This window comes from Melopsittacus undulatus, chromosome 8 (assembly GCF_012275295.1).
Source record: "Melopsittacus undulatus isolate bMelUnd1 chromosome 8, bMelUnd1.mat.Z, whole genome shotgun sequence".
Taxonomy (NCBI): Eukaryota; Metazoa; Chordata; class Aves; order Psittaciformes; family Psittaculidae; genus Melopsittacus; species Melopsittacus undulatus.
Window position 1 is genome coordinate 23,799,511 of NC_047534.1, and position 23,739 is coordinate 23,823,249.

The following is a 23,739-nucleotide window of genomic DNA, read 5'->3' on the forward strand; positions in this document are numbered from 1 at the left end:
AATTAATATTTTATTTTTTAAAGGACTTGACATTAAACTACAGGACATCACAGATTTTACTCTATGAGCTGTTAGTGAGGAGCTTTCTTTGTGCTGTGCCACCAAGAGGATCCTGTAGCTGTGGTCTCTGGCATTCAAGCTCTGGCTTACTTCAATAACTTCACAGGTATTTTACATAAGAATACATATTGATGAAAAATTGTAAGTTAAACAAATAGTTACCAGAAATTTTCTTAAGGTATAATCAGTTCAAAAACTAGTATGATCCATCGCTGTGCTCCTTTACTGGAGGAATCAAATTAAGATTGGAAGAAGTTCTACCCAAACAGAGATCAGTGTAACAGTCCTAAAACCATCCACTTCAAAAATTTGCATAAACTTCAAAAAAACACCCACAAAACATACATATTTACTGTGTTGGCAGCTATGTGCTGGATTCATTGACTCTGTCATATGCACTATCTGATGCATACCTGATTCACATATCAAGGTGGTCTTCAAATACAGCACAGTTTAAAGTGAGAACAAAAACTCCTTCTCATTGTCACAGAAAGTAACCACTAAGTAATGACCCACAGGCAACACATTAAACATGAAGAGATCTTCAATCCCTGTATTTGATGCACTAGTATTTTCCTTTTCTTAGTTTAAGCTAGTGCACACCATCATTTCAGAAATTACTGAGTTGCTTGTTCATAGCCTACAACACATGACATGTTTAGCATAGCAATGTGGTTACTTCAATCTCAGTTACAGGTACTATTAATCAGCAGTTTTTCAAAAACATGAGATACATGTGTCAAAACCCTACAGTATTTGTCCATAATGTTGATGACAATAACTACATTAAAAATGTAACTCTTCAAGTTTCATAAAAGACTCACAATATGTTCCTTACATTTCACATTCACTATATTTACACCAGGAACTTACAACAGCAACCAATGTCTCCAGGTCCTTTAACCACATCATCTAAAAATTGGGCCTTGCTTGACTGGACATTTTGCTAAAGCATCACTACTTACACAAATTCAAACCTTTTGATTTGTCTGTTGGCAATTAAATGTATGTCCTGTGAACTTTCAGTTTAAGTAACACAATGTGTTTAAGAACACAATCTATTTTTAAAAAGTCTTCAGGATAATGATATAACATTTAACACTATTCTTCAGTAAATATTAAATCTGGACAGCCATTTCAAAAGTCTGCACTCAAAGGAGTCAGCAGCTTGGACTTGTCTGTGACAAGACCCAGTGATTTTAATTTCTTGGTTATAAAAAGAAATTAACATTATATATTATAAAGTTAATGAATAGGATTTGTGTCTTCAATTTTTTCCTTGAACATTTTCACCTGAGAACACAGGAAGGTTCTTGATGTGAGCACAGTTCCCACATAACTGCATTTTGTTCAAGTTGTTTACAATGAAGAGCAAGTAAGATGAAGTGTTTCAATAGTTGCTTCAGGCTGATCTAGTTGACATTCACAAGATGAAGCAAGCTAGGTATTGCTTTACTTTTTGCTTCCTGGTTCTTTAAGCAGAGAGAAAGGAACTGATTTCATTCATAACTGGAAACTTCCTTCAAAATATTAAAATGTAGAAATCTAAAACTGAAAGGTATATTGATGCATTGATATTTGAAAGCTTATCAATAGTGGAGATAAAGGATTCCCTAGGCTCCTGTCAATCTGTGTTTCAACTTGGTTGGCAAAATAATAAATCACTTCATGGAAAATCTATCATTAGACTAATCATTAAACTATAATACAAAAAGTGGGAGCTGAAAAAAGAAAGAGAGAGTGCATGCTGACATCAGAACAGAATAGGCAGGATTAGATCCTGTATGATTTCAAGTACAAATAGATCCCTCTGGGACATTGGGGATTAATATTTTTTTCTCCTCAGCCACTGTGAAGAATTAATGAGGGTACCTGCAACAATGCTTGCAAGCTGCTGAGTCCTGGTGATGGGGTATATGCTGCGTGCCTGAACGATAGCTGAAGCGATTTTCTTGGCGTGTCTCTCCTCCCCATATGTTCTCAGGATGGACGCAAGCGCCTGTTGATCTAAAGCATTCACAACATCAGCAGCAGTGGGCATGTCAGGGTACCTACGCACAAGAAGAGCCAATTAGTTCACTGACGTCAGTTTTCATTGACAAGAGGTGAAGCTTCATAGCATTGAGACATAAAGTCAAACACACACACTGCATACAAGTGCCTTTGAGGTTTTCAAATAAGAGACAGCAACCCCATGAAAACAGAGATAGCTTCCACCTTTTCAATCTTTTCTCTTGCCGTCTGAAATCGGGTTTGCTCCTTAACACCAATTAGAACACCCAAAACTTTCATATCATAAACTATGCTCAGTGAGTTGACAAGAAAAAAAAACCATTTCAGTACAATGGAAATGCTGTGTGACTTTTTATTTAGCCAGCTTCAAAATGTAAACCTGACCCTTACTGGTTCCTTTTAGTCACCTTGCATTACATGTTTGTTTCTAGTCAGAAATTATTTCAAGGATCTTTTCTTTCACATCTACTGCTACAAAAACAATTGCTCATGAAAATTATTTAACTTTACTTTTCAGTAAAAGCCATAAGCATTTATATTCAAATACTGTTTTGAGAGAACAGAAATGACCTAATATTAAAAATGACAGGAATTATTACAGTATCAACAGTATAAGCCACACATTTATTGTTTTTTAAATCTCTGCCCCTTTGCTATTGAAATAGTTCAAGGTGTTTTATGACCATCATATGTTGGTTTACCAATCAGAAACAAACCTACAGCCTACTTAATAAATTCTCTTCTACACAGACATGAATGTGCAGAATATTTTTGAGGCATTTATTACCCTCCTGCAGTATCTTACAACAGATAACAAAACTTGGAGGCAAGCAGTATCATAGCAACAACTGTCAGGTAAGGCTTTTGTTATGCCACAGGTATCCTTTGTTCTGATGCTCCTGTTCCATGTACATATTCTCACGATGGAAATACAAGCCTGGAGTTCAGATTCTCGCAATCAGAGGGCTGAATCCCAGGAGGATCACATGAGCTTTTCACACAGAACCGGAGAAAGCGACTATCATGAAATTTGCTGTGTTAAGACTAAACATGAATGTGATAATTCCTTAGAAGCTGAGGCTTCCCTTAGGCTCTGTGTGAGCAATGAAAGATCAAATGACATTTCTTGAGACTACAGGTTCATCAAATCACAATGCAAGAAATAATGCATTAGGCAATTACAGCATCATCTATACAGCAGAGGTCTCTGGTTGGTCATGTGAAAAGCAGAAGGCTACAGAAATATATTGGGTAGTCTGAAGATAAAAACTGCTACATAAAGAAGAAATTGTCATTCCACCATTGATTTTCATGCTAGACACCAATTCTAGCAGATTAAATAGAGGTAATTTATTTAGTGATTGTTAATTTGATAAGTAAGCAAGCCTGATGTGCCTCCTCTGCACAGAATGTGAAAGCAAGCTTATAATATTGCTAAAGAAAGCTTATAATAAATCTAGGGGCATGGAAGACAACATTATACTAGTGTGTTAAAAGCAACATTGCTATTTGATTTCAATTGGCAGATATCATGGATGGGATTGATTTTATTTATTTTCCATTACCTTCCTTTTAGAGAGCAGTAACTGGGCCAGATGGCCATGAAGGCTGCTCCTTTCCTGTGGGAGCAACTGAACGTGCTCAAGTGAAGGTTCCACAAATAGTAAGTGTAGCAGAAAAGGAAAGGGACTGCAGTAAGGGGTTCTGAGCCTACAGGCCACGTACAGTCTGAGAAACTGCAGGAATAACAGGGAGATGACATGGCTCTGAAAGTGAGATCCCCTGTAAGTCCAAACACACTGAAACTGTAACATTTTAATAGCATAGTTAACAAAAATCTTACTGGTTTAACTACACATCAACATTCCTCTTATTTCAAAGAAAGGAAAGAGATGATAACCAGGGTTCTAAGTATTAAGATTGAAAAAAGCTTTGTGGCAAAAGACAGTATTCTCCTGTTAAATTAAATGTGTTTTGATGATGAAAATTCTTCATTTTAAGTAGAAATTAAATGAATAGGGGATGCTGAGCATACAGTTTTTGTGTTTCAAGGAAAAATACTCTATTAACAAGTACCTGTCCCAATCCATTCTCATGTCCAAAGGTCCATCCTTCTGTAGGGAAAATCCTCTTTCAGGTGTATCAAATTGCATAGAAGAACAGCCAGCATCCAAGAGAACTCCATCTAGAGTCCCTGGCTCTAATCCAGCAGAGATTAACAAAGCCTCTGACTGGCTAAACTGTCCTAGAAGAGCTCGAATCTGTTTCCTGTGAGAAAGCAACAAATAAATAGGCTTAATTTTAAAACTGCAGTGTCCTTTTGTACAGCAGGAATTAGATAGTAGCACTTGCTTGTCTCAGAAGCAACAGGGCTATTCCCAAAGTAATAGTTTAAGCACTTTTCATATGACAACACTGAAAACTGGTCCAAACCACCCATCAGCAGCTACTTAAGCTTCTTTAACTCTTTATTCCCTTCGTTCTTGATTTCAAGAAATGGAAACCTGAATAAAGCTTCATCTTTTCAGCACACAGGAACTCTAAGGGATGCCTTTCACATTCACGAGGAATGCCACGACCACCAAGGCACCTGCTGTGCTGAGCAGGGCCCTCAGTCAAGTGAGGCCATAGTGCAAAAAAGAATGAACAGTTCTTGGACCTAGAGAAGGAGCAGACAAAATGGAACATGACTGCACAATCTTGGGGTTAATACCACATACCAGGAAAAAAAAATCCTGGGCTCCTGCGATGGGACAAGCACTTTTGCTTTTAGGGGTATTTGCTGTTTCAAAAATCATCAAGCAGATGAGGCACACTGAATCATAAACAAATACTTTAGTGCAGTTTCCAGTCAGGCACCTAGTCACTGGAGTGAGTAGTTTTAGATGTATTTTTGTGCTTAGCATTCTTCTTTCATAAATTTAAGGTGGTTCTTGCTTAATATTCTCATACTGGCAGGGAAAGTGGCATGGCAGGGACGAAGCTGACATCTCTGAGGTGCCAAATGCTTTCTTGGATATCTAAACCTGGACTTTACGTTCTTGCTTATATATGAAGTGACTTACAATTTAATAATTTACTTTATCTACCTCTCAAACTGTCACAGAATTTCACAGATTTGAAAAGATTAACCATCATGATGCCACATTTTTAAGCAGTACCTGTAAAATAATGTATTTCTGCCCCTAACAAGCAGCCAAGTGCTGATTACAGTTTGGATGACTGCTCTTCAGGCCCACTGACTGGCTTTGAATTCTTACAAGCTTCACTAAATTAAGTCATAGGATTTTATCTAAGTTACATGGGTAGCAGTGAATGCATGGGGAGCAACTCATTTAACTGTGTAAGCTAGGAAAGGACAACTTCCCATACAACTTTTCACACTTCAACACAGACCAGTTAGCCTCACCTCTGTGCCTGGCAAAATCTGGGAGCAGATTCTCCTGGAAGGCATGCTAGGGCACATGAAAAACAACAAGGTGCTTGGTGACAGCCAGCATGGCTTCACTAGGGGGAAATCCTGCCTGACCAATTTGGTGGCCTTCTATGATGGTGCTACAGAAATGATGGACAGGGGTGGAGCAGTTGACGTCATCTACCTGGACTTGTGCAAAGTGTTTAACACTGTCCCACATTACATCCTTGTCTCTAAATTGGAGAGACATCAATTTGATGGATAGACTACTTGGTGCATAAAGAACTGGCTGGATGGTCGCACACAAAGAGTTGTGGTCAAGGGCTCAGTGTCCGGCTGGAGACCAGTAACGAGTGGTGTCCTCAGGGATCGGTGTTGGGACCGGTCTTGTTCAACATCTTTGTCGGTGACATGGACAGTGGGATTGAGTGTGCCCTCAGCAAGTTTGCCAATGACACCAAGTTGTGTGGTTCTGTTGATACTCTGGAGGAAAGGAATGCCATTCAGAGGGACCTTGACACGCTTGTGAGGTGGGCTGATGCCAACCTCATGAAGTTTAACCATGACAAGTGTAAGGTCCTACACCTGGGTCGGAGCAATCCCAGGCACAGCTACAGGCTGGGCAAAAAGGAAATTCAGTGCAGCCCTGCAGAGAAGGACTTGGGGGTATTAGTCAATGAGAAAATAAACATGAGACAGCTTCAGTGTGCACTTACAGCCCAGAAAGCCAGCTGTATTCTGGGCTGCATCAAAAGAAGTGTGACTAGCAGGTCAAAGGAGGTGATCCTGCCCCTCTACTCTGCTCTCGTGAGACCTCACCTGGAGTATTGTGTGCAGTTCTGGTGTCCTCGACATAAAAAGGACATGGAACTGTTGGAACAAGTCCAGAGGAGGGCCACGAGGATGATCAGGAGACTGGAGCACCTCCCATATGAAAACAGGCTGAGAAAGTTGGGGCTGTTCAGCCTGGAGAAGAGAAGGCTGCATGGAGACCTCATAGCAGCCTCACAGTATCTGAAAGGGGCCTACAGGGATGCTGGGGAGGGACTACTCATTAAGGGCTGTAGTGACAGGACAAGAGGTAACGGGTTGAAACTTAAACAGCAGAGGTTTAGATTGGATATAAGGAAGAAATTCTTTAATGTAAGGGTGGTGAGGGACTGGAATGGTTTTCCCAGGGAGGTTGTGAATTCTCCATCCCTGGCAGTGTTCAACAACAGGTTGGACAGTCCTTTGGGTGATATGGTTTAGTGTGAGGTGTTCCTGCCCATGGCAGGGGGGTTGGAACTGGATGATCTTAAGGTCCTTTCCAACCCTAACTATTCTCACAGGCCCTGTGTCTGCCTTCCAAGACTTGGGTGGTGTGGTCAGAGCCTTTGCCAGTGAAGGCTGAGGCAAAGAAGCCATTCAGAACCTCAGCCTTCTCCAAATCCTGTGTAGCCAGTTCTGCTGATAGCTTACGGAGGGGGCCTACATTGTCCCTAGTCTGTTTTTTATTCGCTACATACCTATAAAATCCCCTCCTGTTACGCTTAACATCCCTAGCCAAGTTTAATTCTAACTGGGCCTTAGCTTTCCTAACCTGGTCCCTAGCTTCCCAGACAACATCCCTCTGATCTTCCCAGGCCACACCTGTCCTTGCTTCCACCTCTTAGAAGCCTCTTTTGTCCTTTGAATTTTCCTCAGCAGCTCCTTATCCATCCAAGGAGGTCTCCTGGCCCTCCTGATGTACTTCCTTCTAGTTGGGATGCAACACTCCTGAGCTTGTAATTACTTTGAGCTACTTAACATATTTAAACCAACTTAAGCTATTTAGTTATAGCTTTGAGACTCTATTTCTCCTTAACATAATGAGAGGAATCTTCTTGAAGATCTCTACCACTCTGTCCAACTGGACAGGTGTTTCTGACTTTAAAGTACATTCATTTGCGCAAGTTGTAAAATCCAGTATGTGGCAGATTGAAATAAATGAGATCTGGAAAAACAAATTACTAATTGTAATTGTCCAGTTTCCCCAGCAGACAGTAATACATGAACTAGTGCAGTATTATGCTACCAACCCAGCTGAAAAATTACGCTGAACTGTATTTGTAACTTGCTAGAATTCTTATTAGGTTCCTTTTAACAAGTCATAAGCAAGTAGATGGCTAAGATGTGAAGATGGGAATTCTGATGTTGACAGTGGGTTTTAAGTCACACACAGATCTGCGGGAATGAGTTTGATAGGGGTGAAGAGCTGCCTGCATATAGCAATGACACTATGGCATCTGCACCCGCTCCAGTGTCTTTTACTGCTTGATTATATAGAACTGTAATAGACTGGTGTACCCTCAACTTAAGGTTGTATTAGATTCTGAAGATGGGAATTCTGATGTTGATAGTGGGTTTTAAGTCATATACAGATCTGCAGGAATGAGTTTGATAGGGGTGAAGAGCTATCTGCATATAGCAATGACACTATGGCATTTGCACCAGCTCCAGTGTCTTTTACTGCTCGATTATATAGAACTGTAATAGACTGGTGTACCCTCAACTTAAGGTTGTATTAGATTTGAAACAAAGCTGGTGGAATCCTGTAAGAGTAGTTGTAAGTAGAAGTTGTCACTGGTTTGTTTAGGTGGGGAATATCAAACAGGTGAGAGTTGCAGAGTGGGTGAAAGGCTCAATCATATCAGTCTGCTGGCAGCTGCGAATTAAAATTATCAATCTGACCTACAAGAGGAGGAGGAGATGAAAAAAGGCCCAGAATGTTCTTGTTTGCCCCATCGGCTGTGCTAAGCAGTCCTGTAAATCTGACCTAGCCCTGGGAGATGGCTGTTGTGTATGAACCAAGGTCAGGCAGCTACTTGCCTGCCCCAGTGATGGTGATGGGCTGGAGAGATGCTCTCCTGTTCCTGATCCATGATAAATTTACCCATGGCAGGGGGGTTAGAACTACATGATCTTAAGGTCCTTTCCAACCCTAACTATTCTATGATTCTATGATTCTGTGTTTGGAACAGCTCCTTTGATTTATGGTCTGCCAACACTTTGTAATTAGCAGAAGATAATTACCAAAGAAACATGTTTAAAGTAGAGTTCAAATTTACTCTTTGGTCAAGAGACACTTCAGCTAGAAAGTGTTTTGGAGTTTGCAACTAAAAAAATATTGAAAAAGAACGAGATGGACATTTTCTTACCAGCCTTTCAGTGGTGAAATTCTAGCTTCTGTTTATAACCTGATTGTTAGACACTGCATTTGTGCATCAGTGGCGAATACAGGTGTCTCAATGAACCGAGCTCTTTACTAAAATCAGATGCTGCTCATGAGATTATGATGACATTATATTAGAATGTTCAGGACAGTTCTCTCAATTCCTGTTTCTTTGTGGACTAGAGGAAATAATTTTAACCACCTTTGGTATCTCATGCATTTGAATTAATCAAACCAAGCACACACTATGAAAGATTTATTACCGCATGAAAGGATACAAATATCAGCCCCTTTCTGATAGGATAGTAATAAAGATTATGGTGATGGCAAAGGCTAATCTATTAAATTATGGGAACGGCACAGTTTTCTATAGAAAAATATTTTACCAAGCAATCAGAAGCATTTATTAGAAAATAATAAAACACTTCCCTGTCTACTATTCTTTATGCCTATGTTCAAATAATAACTGTCTGTTGCATGCTATTTTCTCTAAAAATACTTAATTTAGCCTCAATTCCTTTTGCCTTCAGATTTTTTATTTCAACATCTGTAAATCCTGTAACCAGAATAACCAAAAATAAATAAAACCCTGTACCCTATACTAAAAATGCCTATTTCCTACAGTCAAATGCCTTCTGCTCTCACTAGGTACATAGAAATGTTTCTTGTTCTCTTTTTCAGTGTTCCAATGTTTCCTTCCTTTGGGCATAGGATGTATATTCCATGACGCCACTTAACTAGTGAGAAAATCATAGAATACTTAGGGCTGGAAAGGACCTCAAGATCATCCAGTTCCAACCCCCCTGCCATGGGCAGGAACACCTCACACTAAACCATATCAACCAAGGCTTCACCCAACCTGGCCTTGAACACTGCCAGGGATGGAGCATTCACTACCTCCCTGGATAACCCATTCCAGTACCTCACCACCCTCACAGTAAAGATCCAGTCTAAACCTCTGCTGTTTAAGTTTCAACCCATTACCCCTTGTCCTGTCACTACAGCCCTTAATGAGTAGTCCCTCCCCAGCATCCCTGTAGGCCCCTTTCAGATACTGTGAGGCTGCTATGAGGTCTCCACGCAGCCTTCTCTTCTCCAGGCTGAACAGCCCCAACTTTCTCAGCCTGTCTTCATATGGGAGGTGCTCCAGTCCCCTCATCATCCTCGTGGCCCTCAATCCCACTGTCCATGTCACCGACAAAGATGTTGAACAAGACCGGTCCCAACACATATCCCTGAGGGACACCACTCGTTACTGGTCTCCAGACAGACATTGAACCATTGACCACAACTCTTTGTGTGCGACCATCCAGCCAGTTCTTTATCCACCGAGTGCTCCATCTATCAAATTGATGTCTCTGCAGTTTAGAGACAAGGAAGTTATGTGGGACAGTGTCAAATGCTTTGCACAAGTCCAGGTAGATGACATCAACTGCTCTACCCCTGTCCATCAGTTCCATAGCCCCCTCATAGAAGGCCACCAAATTGGTCAGGCAGGATTTCCCCTTAGTAAAGCCATGCTGGCTGTCACCAAGCACCTTGCTCTTTTTCGTGTGGAATAGCATGCCTTCCAGGAGAATCTGCTCCAAGATTTTGCCAGGCACGCAGGTGAGACTGACTGCTCTGTAATTCCCCGGGTCATCCATTTTCCCCTTCTTAAAAATGGGGGTTATATTTCCCTTTTTCCAGTCATCAGGAACCTCACCTGACTGCCATGATTTTTCAAATATGATGACCAGTGTCTTTGCAACTTCATTCTCCAGCTCCTTCAGGACCCGCGGATGGATTTCATCAGGTCCCATGGACTTGTGTACATTCAGGTTCTTAAGAAGGTCTAGAACCAGATCCTCTCCTACAGTGCACCCAAGGTCTAGGTTTTCACAGTCCTTGCGTCCGCCTTCCAAGACTCAGGTGCTGTGGTCAGAGCCTTTGCCAGTGAACACTGAGGCAAAGAAGCCATTCAGAACCTCAGCCTTCTCCAAATCCAGGGTACCCAGTTCTCCTGATAGCTTCTGTAGGGCGCCTACATTGTCCTTAGTCTGTTTTTTAGCCGCTACATACCTATAAAATCCCTTCCTATCATCTTTAACATCCCTTGCCAAGTTTAGCTCCAATTGGGCCTTAGCTTTCCTAACTTGGTCCCTAACTACCCTGACAACATCCCTGTATTCATCCCAGGCCACCTGTCCTTGCTTCCACCTTTTAGAAGCCTCTTTTTTCCTGTGAATTTTTCTCAGCAGCTCCTTATCCATCCAAGGAGGTCTCCTGGCTCTCCTGTTGCACTTCCTTCTAGTCGGGATGCAACACTCCTGAGCCTGTAGCAGGTGATCCTTGAATATTAACCAACAGTCTTGGGCCCCCCTGCCCTCTAGGGCTATATCCCATGGAACCTTGCTCAGCAGGTTCCTGAAGAGCCCAAAGTCTGCTCTCTTGAAGTCCAGGGCAGTGAGCTTACTGCATGCTCTTCTCACTGTCTTGAGGACCTCGTATTCGACCATCTCGTGATCACTGCATCCAAGACTTCCCTGGAGAGTCACATTTCCAATGAGCCCTTCCTTGTTGGTGAGTACAAGGTCAAGCAGGGCACCTCTCCTCGTCGGCTCCTTTATTGCTTGCAGAAGGAAGTTGTCTTCCACACAATCGAGAAACCTCCAATTACTCTCTCTTAATATATTAGAGAACAGTGCACAGTGGATAAAGCCAGAAAGGCAAACCAGGAAACACCCCTAAATACCAAATAAATCAGCCAAGCTTATAGTTCTAAAACCCCTGAGAAGAGAGAGCACATCAAAACATTACAGACCAAGACTGAAGAGGGATTTCAGGTGGGTCTGTCAAAAGCTGTTAAGATGAAAAAGGGTCACATACAGAATATTTTAGTCATTTTAGGTGATCTTTGAAGATTACAATCTAACTAAATCAAATTAACCTACTGAAGAGAAAACATTTAAACACTTGAACAGTACTTCACAGATTCAGAATATTCTAGAAACAAAGCAACTGTGAAGAGCTTTTAGCCTCTCTCATATATGGGAAAATAAGATCTGCAGGGTTTAATACTAAATGATGTGAAGATTCCTACATAGAAAGCTAAGAATTTCAGAGATTATGGTCTGAGGCTGTAAAAAAAGCAGACAATACCTGTCATATGTTTAGCTCTCATTTGGCTTGTGTTTGTGTGTGCAGCAACAGTGTGGTAATTTTTTATAAACTCCCAACTGCTACAGTCAAACAAACTCTAACTTCACAAAGTACTGAAGGTACTTACTCCCTCTTTATTAATTGTGACATTCTCCAAGAAAAAAAAAAGATTTTAAAAACACTGGGAACATAGATTTAAAAAAATAATAAGTTATTTCAGCTGCTACATGTTGAGGCCTTAATAGATTTTACTGTGCTACAGCCTCGAGAGCTTGCTGAGTTCTTGTACTGTTTGCTACTGTTGGAAAAATAACACAGAAACTTGGGTTCAGAACCCTTTGTTCAGGTCATAATACAGCATATTATAGTATACTATGACACACAGCATAGTAATTCTGATAGATGGCATTGGATCCACACTTCTCAATTATATGAAAGAACTGAATGAGAAAAAGTTTGAAGTCTCCTAACACATTTCATGCTCTTCTGTTTACAGTTAACCTCTGGTATTCTACACCGCTTTATAAAAATATTTCTTTTTTATTTTGCTTGGCTAAGAGGGATGAGCACAGGAACAAAGTAAAGTACAAACACAGCTTCTTCAAAATAAACAGAAAAAGTCTTTCCCCTCATCTAGTTTCTCTTTGCTGTCGCAGAGGTTGCTGTGACACCAATCATCCAACTAATTCCCCAGACAAGCATGATTTTGCTTTCATGGTTCAGCATTTTTTATGTGTATATACCCATGCTCGATTTTTCACCACTGCTCCCCTTACAAAGTCTATGTATGAATACACAGAAAGTCAGAAAGCAACAATCCTATGTCAACACCTTCCACTCAACCAGAATAAATGGTTTCTTTGTGAGAACTGGGAAAAAGAAGTTTTCCAGCTAACTCTGGCCAATGCACATCAAACAAGGAGACCAATCTGGTGCTTTGGTTGATTCAGTAAACCCTCTGAGACTGCCACGAGGAGTGCCAATTAGCACCAGCCTTAATGGCGACATTGGTACAGACCTGGTTTGATGTCACTGCCTCACTTCACCTTGGTCAATCAGCTGCTGTCAGATAGCTGGGACTTTCAGCATCTTAACTGGAAATTGTTGTGCTTATTACCCTGTAACACACATTATCTTACTCTGCCTCTGTGAAATGGTTAGGATGGTTCAAAACAGTTTATTCATTGTTTTAATGTTCATTTTTTTACTTTTTATAAAGCATGAATTCCACTATTTCATCCACAACCACAATTTCGGCAAAAACTACTGTTCTAAATTGAAGGAACCATAAATACTGTTTAAATTAAAGGAAAATATCATTATTTAATCAAAAGCACAAATACCAATGATAATTTCCATAGAGTACATCAGAAATCTGACCACATTAGACTTCTGTTATAGCACTTATGTCTAATCCCATCAAAAATATATATGAAAATTTAAATTGCTAATGAACAACGTTCTTTGGCTAAATTACACATTAAGGAGGCAACTTCTCATTGAGCAAATAAAAGAGTAATAGAATAAAACTTGTGATTATTAAGGCAAATTTCTAAATTATATGCCTCACCAAAATTTGAGAAAATGTATTTTTGAGCTTCCTAAGTAACACAAAATTTTGCTGAGTAATAAGAGCAAATGATATTTTATGCAATTTGCAGCTAGCGAGAGCTAAAACTTTTGTTATAAAGCACATAACGTTGTTTGGCACCTTTGTTACATGATACATGTAAGATACATAATATTCTGTCATCATTCGGTGCCCATAAAAACAGGCCATTCAAAAGTTTTGCTTTTCACCTTGAGGCCCGACAGCTCAAAGATTAAGAATACCACCCATCAGAAGAACCATAAATATTTCTCTACATTTACATTGCCCCATCTGGGGATTTAGTTTGAGGCATGTGTTAATTGTGCCTTCACAGCAATAGGACAGTCTAGTTTGACAAGGTTCAGTGGATGTAATGCAAGAACAGGTGAATACCTCTCAGGTCTACCAAACAGTCATTGTGACCCTTAGCTTTGTTAGCACTGATTTTAACTTTCAAGCTGACCAGCTTTCTTTACACTCCTGGCTCTTCTACTGCTTTGCATTCCCTCCCATGTTCCCACACAATCTCCAAGGAACACAAAGTACTTTCCCATCTAAATAATTACAGAAATACATAAAAATCTGTTAATAAACAAAGGATTATAAAGAAAGTGCAAAATAATCTTGTAGTCAGCTCCTAAGACTAGAATACAGCTATCCAGCTGCCAAGGGTATTAATTCATTAGCTGAATAAAAGGCTTACTTTCTTGACATATTTATCTGTATATAAAACATGACACTGACAAGAACCTACACTGATGATTTACAAAGCAGGATGAAATGAACTGCCAAAAGGCTACTCCTACCTCTAGCACACACATTCCATTGTTTTAAAATTAATCCTATTACAATTTGATTTACACTTGCTAAGACTGGTATAAAAACCCAGACATACAGCATGTAAAAAAGCATCTCTCTTTCCTCCCTGCAGAATAGTGTAGCAAATGAAGTTATTGATCAATTTTCTAATTTAGCTAACAAAGCAGATTTACACCATACTTTTCCACATCACAAATTCTGGCATTCTGAAGTGGTCTATTCATGGAGAGAGCTTGCTCAAGAGCGCCCTAATTGTTGCTTGGACAGACCTGTTGCTACACATACTTGGAAATATATTAGCATAACCTTTGTCTGATTAACAAAATATGAGCCTGAACCTGAAGGCTTAGAGGCAATACTACGACACAAGAAATGGAAAATAATCTAACCCACAGAAGGCTTTTTTCCCTTCAGCAGCTGACAGTATTGGAGTGGCCTGATAAAGCCCTAGAGGATTTTTATTTCCTTTGACAAACTATTTCTTTGTCTGACATGGTAGTTAAACCTTAGGACATTAAGTATGAATACACCTGGCATCAGGAATTTATTTACAAATGAAACAGGATTTTCTTCCCTCCTGTCATTCTTACCTAAGCTATCTCATAATTGACTCCCATCTTCAGCATTAAACTGTCTGCCCATCACTTGGACAGTGTCACATCTCCCAGCTACATGCTCCTAATAGCGGGAAGGAGAAATGAGAAGCGGAACACAAGAGGAATGCAGATGAGGTCAGAAGTGGAAGTATGGGCATCACTCAGCTGGAAATTACAGAAGCCACAAAAATCTGCTTTTCAAGGCTCCTTTGCTTCTACTGCCCATTCTTGACACAATATGGCTTACTTTACCTTGTTAAATCGTACTTGTTACTTCGGAATTTACAAACTCTGAAAATTTGTTCCAGATTACAAAGCACTTGAAAATTAAAGCAATATTGGCCTCTCATAACATTGACAAAAATACACAGAAATTCCATTCATAGAAAGAAAATCATGTACTCAATTCTATCAAAGTTTCTAATTTTACATGCACATTTTCATAGAACTGTAGAATGGTTTTGGTTGGAAGGGACCTCAAAGCTCATCCAGTTCCAACCACCTGCCACAGGCATGGACACCTTCCACTAGACCAGGCTGCTCTAAGCCCTGTCCAACACTGCCATGGATGTGTCAGCCACAGCTTCCCTGGGCAATCTCTGCCAGTGTGTCACCACCCTCACAGGAAAGTACTTCTTGAAAAGGAGTATTTTACTAGTTCATCAAATTGAAACCTTTAAGTCAGAATTTTCAAATACTGTATCTGAAAATACATTTACTAAAAGAACAAATTTTTAGTTACACTGGAAAACATGAAGTTCTGAAAACCTACTAAAGTTAGACAAACAAATAGAATTTAAACAATTAAGAATGCTTTTAATTTAAAAAGCTGTCTTAAAGAAGCAATTCACTTTCTCAGCTACTTTGAACATCTTCTAATTTCAATTTTAGAGTGCAATCATAAAATTGGTTTGTTTATGAACCATTAACATCTTGATGCTTCGTGGACACCACGTCATTAGCATCCCTGTAGAATCCTACGGGCAATTCTATACTAAATTCTGTTATCTCCTTGATAAAATATCTTGTAATAACATCTGGAAAATTTAGCTGCATTTCACCTGTGACAGTCTTTTCTGACAATCAGTGTTTTGTCTATTGATATTCTCACTTTATACAAGTCATGAGATGCTGCATTCAGATGGGACTTTCCTCCTACACAGCAAACATCCAGAATCTGTGCAAATCATTTCTTAAATAAATACAAGAAATAAAAATAGTTACCGGTTTTGCTGAAACACCCTAATTTTAAACACCTTTGTGGGTTTTTATGTATAAAGATTACATGCACGGCCTAGTGACTTGCCCCTGCAGGCCACAACAAAGTCTTAAGTTGTAAGTATTTGAAGTGAGAATAGGAATTCAAAGGAATTGAATTTGAATATTTAATAGATTAATGTTTGGTCCTGAAAGTACACACACAATTTTAAATTACTGCTGTTTCTCTCTACTGGGAAAATAAATACATCCAATTGAGATTAAAAAAAAAAAGTCCCCCCACTTGTGCAACAAGACAACATCTAGAGGTAAAACAATAGTGAGTTACCTCCATCAGGTGTCAAAGGGAACTGAGCAGTTACAGAATCAACACTGGTTTTCTTTCAAGCAGCCAAAATGAGCAGCTTAAGTTAAAAAGACACCATATAGAAGAAATGACATGGAAGCATACAAATATGACTGCCAGACTATCGGAACAGAAGCTGCTGCATAAGTCCATTTAACCTACCATGAAATATGATCCATAAAAACCCATAGTCAAAAAGTATTTGTAGTCAAGTTTCTATTAAGCTAGAAGAGGCAATGTCACAATCTAGTTACATTTGTTTTGAGTACCCCAGTAAAGGACTACAAAATTCATAAAGAAATGGCAATGGAGAAATGTGAGGAGCTGAACAACATCACATGTGAAACCATGAAGTGCCAGAAAAAAAAGTTGCATGAGCTAAAAGTTCATCATCTGGCCTTCGCTGTGAGGAAAAGGAACATCAAGTTTTATTTGGCCATAAAATGAACAGTAAACCATAGCATGAATACAGCCATAAAAAGGGAAACAAAATCTTTGGAAGTACAAGTCAGAAATCTTTTCATCAGGAATAGAAAAGTATTAGTGGTAAGACTTCTATCATATGCCATCACGGGAGCCTTACCTAAATAGAGCAACTCAAAGTAGAACTGGCACAGAGAAGTTCTAATAGGATGAGTAGAAGAAACGAGAGCTATTCTTATGAGATGAAAGTATACAAAAAAAAAAAAAAGCCTAGACTTGTTGTGCATACAGAAAGAAGGCCAAGAATAGATGTTAATATTTTCCACAGAGTATTTTAAATGCCAGGGAGAAAAAAGAGCTAACAGACATTAATCAACTATTAGTTAATTTTATTCAACTAAAATTAAATTAGGTAACTACTTTACCCAGAAATTTAAAGAAAGTTTCATATAATGAAAAATGAGACTCTGGAATAGCTGGAGCGCTGCATATAGAACTCCTAATTACTTTTAGGATAGAGCACAGTGAAGGAGATTAAATTATGCAATGGCTTCTAATATGAGGCAACTGGGTTCAATGATCTACAGATCTCTTACAGGAGATTTATATTTTAACAGCTATTGCAATTCTCCATTGTAAAGTTCACCCCTAAAATGTTTACTTAAAATTATCACAACATATACATATTATACTTGCTACACACGTGTAACATGCTACACACATGTAAACATACTCCAACCTAAGAATAACATACCCCTTAGGTATAAACAGGTCATTTTATTTTTAGAAAAACCTAAACTGAATATATAACATTAGCAGTGAAAAAAAAGGCTTCTTGCTCTTCATTTTTCTCAAAGTGATAACCAGAGAGTTTTGCGTCAAACAGAACACCAGTACTGACTGAAAACTGCTATTTTCTGGTACCAAACTCAAAAAAAGACACTGCACTCATATAAAATGATTTGTACCTTTTTGAAATTCAAAAGAGAAAGCAACTCCAAAACCCTCTGGCTGCTACAAAAGGATGATTAGGATACCAAGGTCGACAACTTTTGATTACTACTGAAGAAGTCCAGTATCGGTTTTTCTGTAGAGAGTGACAAGATAGTCTAAAGGTGTTAACTTAATGTGAGATAAAAGGAGAGTTCTGTAATATTAAAAAAAAAAAACAAACACACACCAAAAAAAAAAGCAAAAAAAGCAAAAAAACCCCAAAACACCAAAACCACCCTCAACAAACCCACAAACAAACAAAAAACCCCAACAAAAACTACCCCAACAACCAACTGAAACCAAAAGAAACCACCCCACCATACTGGAACTGTATTTCTTCCCAACCAGAACAAAGGAGAACTGGCTTACCTGAAAAGATCATTTTAACATTCTGCTCCATGACTTGAGACTTTGTAGGCTCTATTTCTCTACATTTATGAGCAGTTTTCCATCTGTTTCACATAGTAGCTGATTCCTCAGACTAGTATTTTCTTTTGTCCTACTATCTTTACTAGAGGCTAAGATCTTATAAGTTAAATAATTACAGGAAATTTCCATGTAAACCTGAATGCCCTTTGAGATGCTAGAAAATACACAGTAACATGATCTTGACAGGCTTCAGAAGACAAGGACAGTCTACTCAAGCATTTATTTAAACTGATGGTTTCCAAAACGAATTCTGCAAGAATCCGTTTGATCCACAAATGTTCAGAGTGTTACCGAGCTCTTTTTTCTGAGGTGTCACCTTTTACTGAACAATTGCATAATCAGAGCGTAATTTATCAGGAGACCTCTGCAGGCCTTCTAGCCCAGCCTCCTGCTCAATGCAGGTCTAATCAGATGAGGTCACTCAAGGCCAGGTCCAGCTGCGCCTTCAACACCTCCAAAGATAAAGATTCAACAAGCTCTCCAGGCAACTTGTCCCAGTACTAACAAGTTAAACAAGTCTTCCAGAATACTACACATTACTCGTTTTCTATTCCACCTCCCCACCCCCACCAGAATTATAAAGATAAGTTTGACATTAAGATGAAGCAACTGTGTATTTAGTTCGATCACAGAACCACAGAATTGTTCAAGTTGGAAAGGACCTTAAGATCATGTAGTTCCAACCTCCCTGCAATGTACAGGGCCACCTCACACCAGACCAGGTTGCTCCAAGCCCTGCTCAACCTGGCCATGAACACTGACAGGGATAGAGCATTTACCACTTCTTTGGGCAACCTGTTCCAGGGCCTCACCACCCTCACAGTAAACAATTTCTTCCTTAAACAAGGAGATTTAGGTTGGATATAAGTCTGAATACATAAAGCCAGCACAGTTTAACACACCTCTGGAACACTGGTCCTTGGTTGTCTTTTGTCACACAAAAGGAAACAATCAGTCCTGAACCATTTACCGATTTACTTCATGCTTCATACAAATTACTCCATCTTTCACATCAGAGTGCAAATATAAGACTCAAAGTTCTTAAGGTTGAATTCTTGGCAGGATATAAAGTAATCACTTCATCATAAACACTCGAAAAATTAAAGAAGCTGGTTCATAGGTTGGTATTTTTGTACATTCTCAAATGATTTTTCAGTTCAGATTCAGGTTTCTGGAAGCGTCAGTAAACGACACTTTCATTGCTCTCCCTTTGCTACAGTGCTTTTTTCGTAGAAAGAATTTGTTACAGAGTAAAATAACCTTCACTGGAAGAAAGTTTCATTTTTATTCCTATACAAATATATTTGTGTTCCTTTTCACAAGCTGGACTACTGACATCAGCATAAATACCAAGCACTTCAAGCAAAAAAAAAAAAAAAATACCCTGTTGTTAACAGATTTCTCTTTGCTGTGGCAAAAATATGGAAAATGCTTAAATTCCTCAAAAGTCACTAGATGGCTCCACTGGTGTTCCTACAACTTGCATTGTTAACGTTTCAAATCTTCCATAGGAAATATTAAATACCTTACTATTCTATTTCAACAATATAATGTATTAACTAGAGCATATTCTTTCCTATGGTGGCATACTACAATATTAAGTGCAACTCCATTTGAAAGACTTCTGTAAAAGAAACTTAAAAGACACAACATTTCCAATAAGGAAATATCAGCTACAATCCAGAGCAGAATTCTATCATTAGGAGAAGCAAACCTCCAGTTTTACTCTGCAAAACACTGCCATGAACTTGGCACAGCAAATTCCATGCCCACTACATATCTCCTGCAATACCAATGACTTCTGTGTTATATTCACAGTATGGTTATTAGACTTGTTACAAACTGTGTAGCTCGAGTTGAACTATAAAATTAATCCTCAAGTGATCCCAGAGCTATTGTTCTGTCTTACAAAATAATCCAAAAACTACTGCCCAGAGAACTTCCTCTGTGAGTCCAACATTCATCCATTTGGACAGGCATTTCTCCATGTAAAGCAGTTCTGGTATCATACTGGTTTTGTCCATAAAACCAGTGAGTTACTTGATAAACAGATTAATGAATAAAGCATGATGGAAGACACTGTATGCTAAAAAGATAATCAGGGAGTTCTGGTTTTATTAGATGTTAAATGGGGGGATAAGACAATTTATTACAGTTACTTTGCATCGTTCTTTTTACAAAGAAGCAGCTAAGCAAAATCATTTCAGGCAAAGGCTTAAATCACAGCAAAAATATTTTGGGGTCTTCTCAATATACGGTCCTCACCATTTATCTTTACTGCTTTTTTATCTAATCCCACCTATGTGTGGATCACTGACGAACATGAACCCTGTCTAAAGTGTAGAGTGACATTCTACACAGTAAAGGCCTAGCACATCTTATACATACATACGTATACATATGTATGCATATAAGCTATGAGAAGCTTACATACATATATATGTATGAGAAGCTATGAGCTTCTCTCATAGCTATGAGGCTGGTCTTCCAAGACACAGTCAGAAGCATGTGTGTGCAGCAGTGATACACAAGCATTTTAGACAAAAGTAGCCCCTGTGATCAATCTTGCTCAGTGCACTTTGGTTTGCAGAGTGGCTTCAGCACACATAATCTGAATTCCTGTCCAAAGAATCTAAATATGAAGCATTTAATGTACTCAGTGCACTAAGGGGCACTCAGTCCTCAGGATGAGAGTATTCAATTCCAAAACAAAGTATATATATCAGGTCAAAAGCACAGCCTCTCCTGTTGCCTTATGCTACATGTTAATGCAGGCATAGTTTACGACTATGGATTTCAGGAATTCAGCTGAAAGATTCCATTATAGAATGGTTTGGGCTGGGCAGGACCTTAAAGCTCATCCAGTTCCAACCCCCTGCTGAGGCAAGGATACCTTCCACTAGACCAGGTTGCTCCAAGCCCTGTCCAACCTGGCCTTCGACACTGCCAGGGATGGAGCAGCCACAGCTTCTCTGGGCAACCTGTGCCAGTGCATCACCACCCTCACAGCAAAGAATTTCTTTTTAATATCTGATCTAAACATACCTTCATCATATAAGCCCATGTTTCCAGGCAGTACCTGGCTCACTTTACAGAACACCTTGAAAACCAAAGATGTGAAAACCAAAGATGTGAAAAACAGAATAGAACAATTTGCAGTTTGAAGGTACCTACAATAATCATCTAAATCGAACAGCCTGACGACTTCAGAGTTGATGAAAAGCTAAAGCATGTTATTAAGGGCATTTTCCAAATGCCTCTTAAACACTGACAGGTTTGGGGCATCAACCACCTCTTTTTTGAGGCTACTGACAAACCAGTACAAAAGGACAAAAAAAAGACAACAAAAAAAAAACAAACCAAAAAACCACAAAAACTTCTGGTCTAAGAAAAATAAAAAAATCCAGAGCATGGATTGTGGGTAGTGAATATTGAGTGCAGTCAGTTATAGGTCCTGAGTGTTCTACATAACATCGTAGCACAGTAGGAAGTCACAGTGTATATTTACGAAGTTTAAACACACCAAACCAGTAATTATAAACAACCTGTAGCCAATCTGGCAGATAACCCAACAGGATTTTTACCAGCACTGACTTGGGCCTGGTACAAGTCATTCTTTTTATATGCTTATAGAACTGTAAAGCTTCAGAGAATTGGAGAATTATATCTTTCAACAAAATACCTTACATTAGAAGATGTAAAAAAAAAAAGCGAGTATTTCACATTATAACTAATAAAAGTCTGATAAACAAAATTAAGAGTCAAGTATTTTACACAACAGAACTAATCAGGTCTCACCTGAAGTACTGGACCAAGTTTTACAGTCACTGCTTTAAATAAACAAAATTAAGAGTCAAGTATTTTACACAACAGAACTAACCAGGTCTCACCTGAAGTACTGGACCAAGTTTTACAGTCACTGCTTTAAAAATAAGTCCAAAATCTGAAAGAGATCCAGGGACCAACATAAGAAGTGGTTAGAAAACATGACTCATATGGAAACACTGTCGTGCTCTGTTTTGGTTTTCTTTTTGAATCAAAGAAGGCTGGAGGGGATCTGGATGGTTATCACTATAAGAAGTTGTGAAAGACATCAGTATTCAGTCATTCTGTATGTCAAGCAAAAGCAAGTCGAGGAATACTGGGCTCACGTGGAAGCAAAGCAGCTCCGCACTAGACATTAGCAAAATTCTTCATGTATAAACCACACGAAATCGCCAAGACAGATTATCTACGCAGTTCATGTTACTTAAGAAGGTTCTAAGAGCAGGGAAGGAAAACACAATGTAGGAATTCAAGAGGCATATTTGATTTCACTTCAGATGAAGGAAAAAAAAATCAATGTTTTTTGTTATTTTTTATTTTATTTCTTTGGAAATTATTCAGGGTTGAAATTATTTCATTCCTATGTTTGATCCGGAATTCTGCAGTAAAATTTCAAGTTCATAATGTCTGATCCATTTCTTAGAAAAAGTGACCGATCAGTATTTTGTCTCTATTGTTCCATTCTCTCTTCCGTCTCATTTCCTGAAACTTCTAAGACTGCACCAGGAGGTTCTTTCTTTTATCAAAGACGTATTTCTTTGTGCTAGAAATACAGGCAGAACAGCCCAGTTCATGCCTTTGTCTCCTATCCCTGCAGTCAACAGCCTCCCAGGTATAATTTCTGAAAGGTAGAGAACATAGTATGTAGCCTTTTCTACCTGTTCATTAGTAAGGTGATATTCTACATCAATAAACCAAATCTTGTATATACAGAAAACTTTCTACTTTGGTCTGAAAAAGTCATCTTTGACTCTCCTTCCTTTATATCATGAATGCCAAAGTATCTTTTGGCCCTCCAATAAACTTCAGTTTATCTAAAACCTATAAAAAAAAAACAAACCTCAGAAAAAATACAATATGTAGAGAACTACTTGTATAATTATTACATTTAAGATTGCAAGTAGTAAGCTTTTTACTCACATTCAGTTAGGTGTATGTATGGAAACAAGCTAATAACTTCAAAATGTGCATATTCCAATGAGCAGAAGACTGTTAATGACTTCTGTCATGAAGCACAAAAGCATAAACAAGCCATCTGCCCACTAGAAAACTTATTTTAAAAGAATATTGAAAGGATCATGCAGGAAAACAACTATGGGTTTTGATGTTTCAGACTTCAAAGCGTGGATTTCCTTATGTGATGGCAGTGTGTACGCAGTTCAGAGTGAACATTCAGACAGATGCAAACAAAATGTGTGCACAGGATAACCAACAAGGCCACTGTGCTTTCTGAAAAGCTTGATGTCGCCTTCGTACAGTTGCATAAGCAATAAAACCCTTTCTCCCTCTCTAATTGCCTACTTGCCTTTCCCAGTATAACTGGAAACATCTCATGCAGTTTGCCTGCTCCTCAAGACAAGTGTAACTATCCTCCTTTCTGTTTTAATGAACTCCAAATCCCATCACCTTTTAGGCAGTCTTTCCATTCAGTCCCTTCAGTTCAGCTGGGCAAACGAA

At 38.9% G+C, this 23,739-nt stretch overlaps 1 protein-coding gene across 7 annotated transcripts in view; it reads right to left on the reverse strand.

Annotated features, from left to right (window-relative positions):
* The window catches only part of METTL15 (methyltransferase 15, mitochondrial 12S rRNA N4-cytidine), a 94,771-nt gene that overhangs the window by 7,214 nt on the left and 63,818 nt on the right, over nucleotides 1–23,739 (reverse strand). For all 7 annotated transcript variants that reach the window (XM_031050470.2, XM_031050465.2, XM_031050466.2 and 4 more), the window contains 2 exons: nucleotides 4,150–4,341; nucleotides 1,933–2,111 (listed from right to left, as the gene is read on the reverse strand). In XM_031050470.2, the coding sequence (XP_030906330.2) occupies nucleotides 1,933–2,111; nucleotides 4,150–4,341 (371 nt within the window). The remainder of the gene's footprint in view (nucleotides 1–1,932; nucleotides 2,112–4,149; nucleotides 4,342–23,739) is intronic.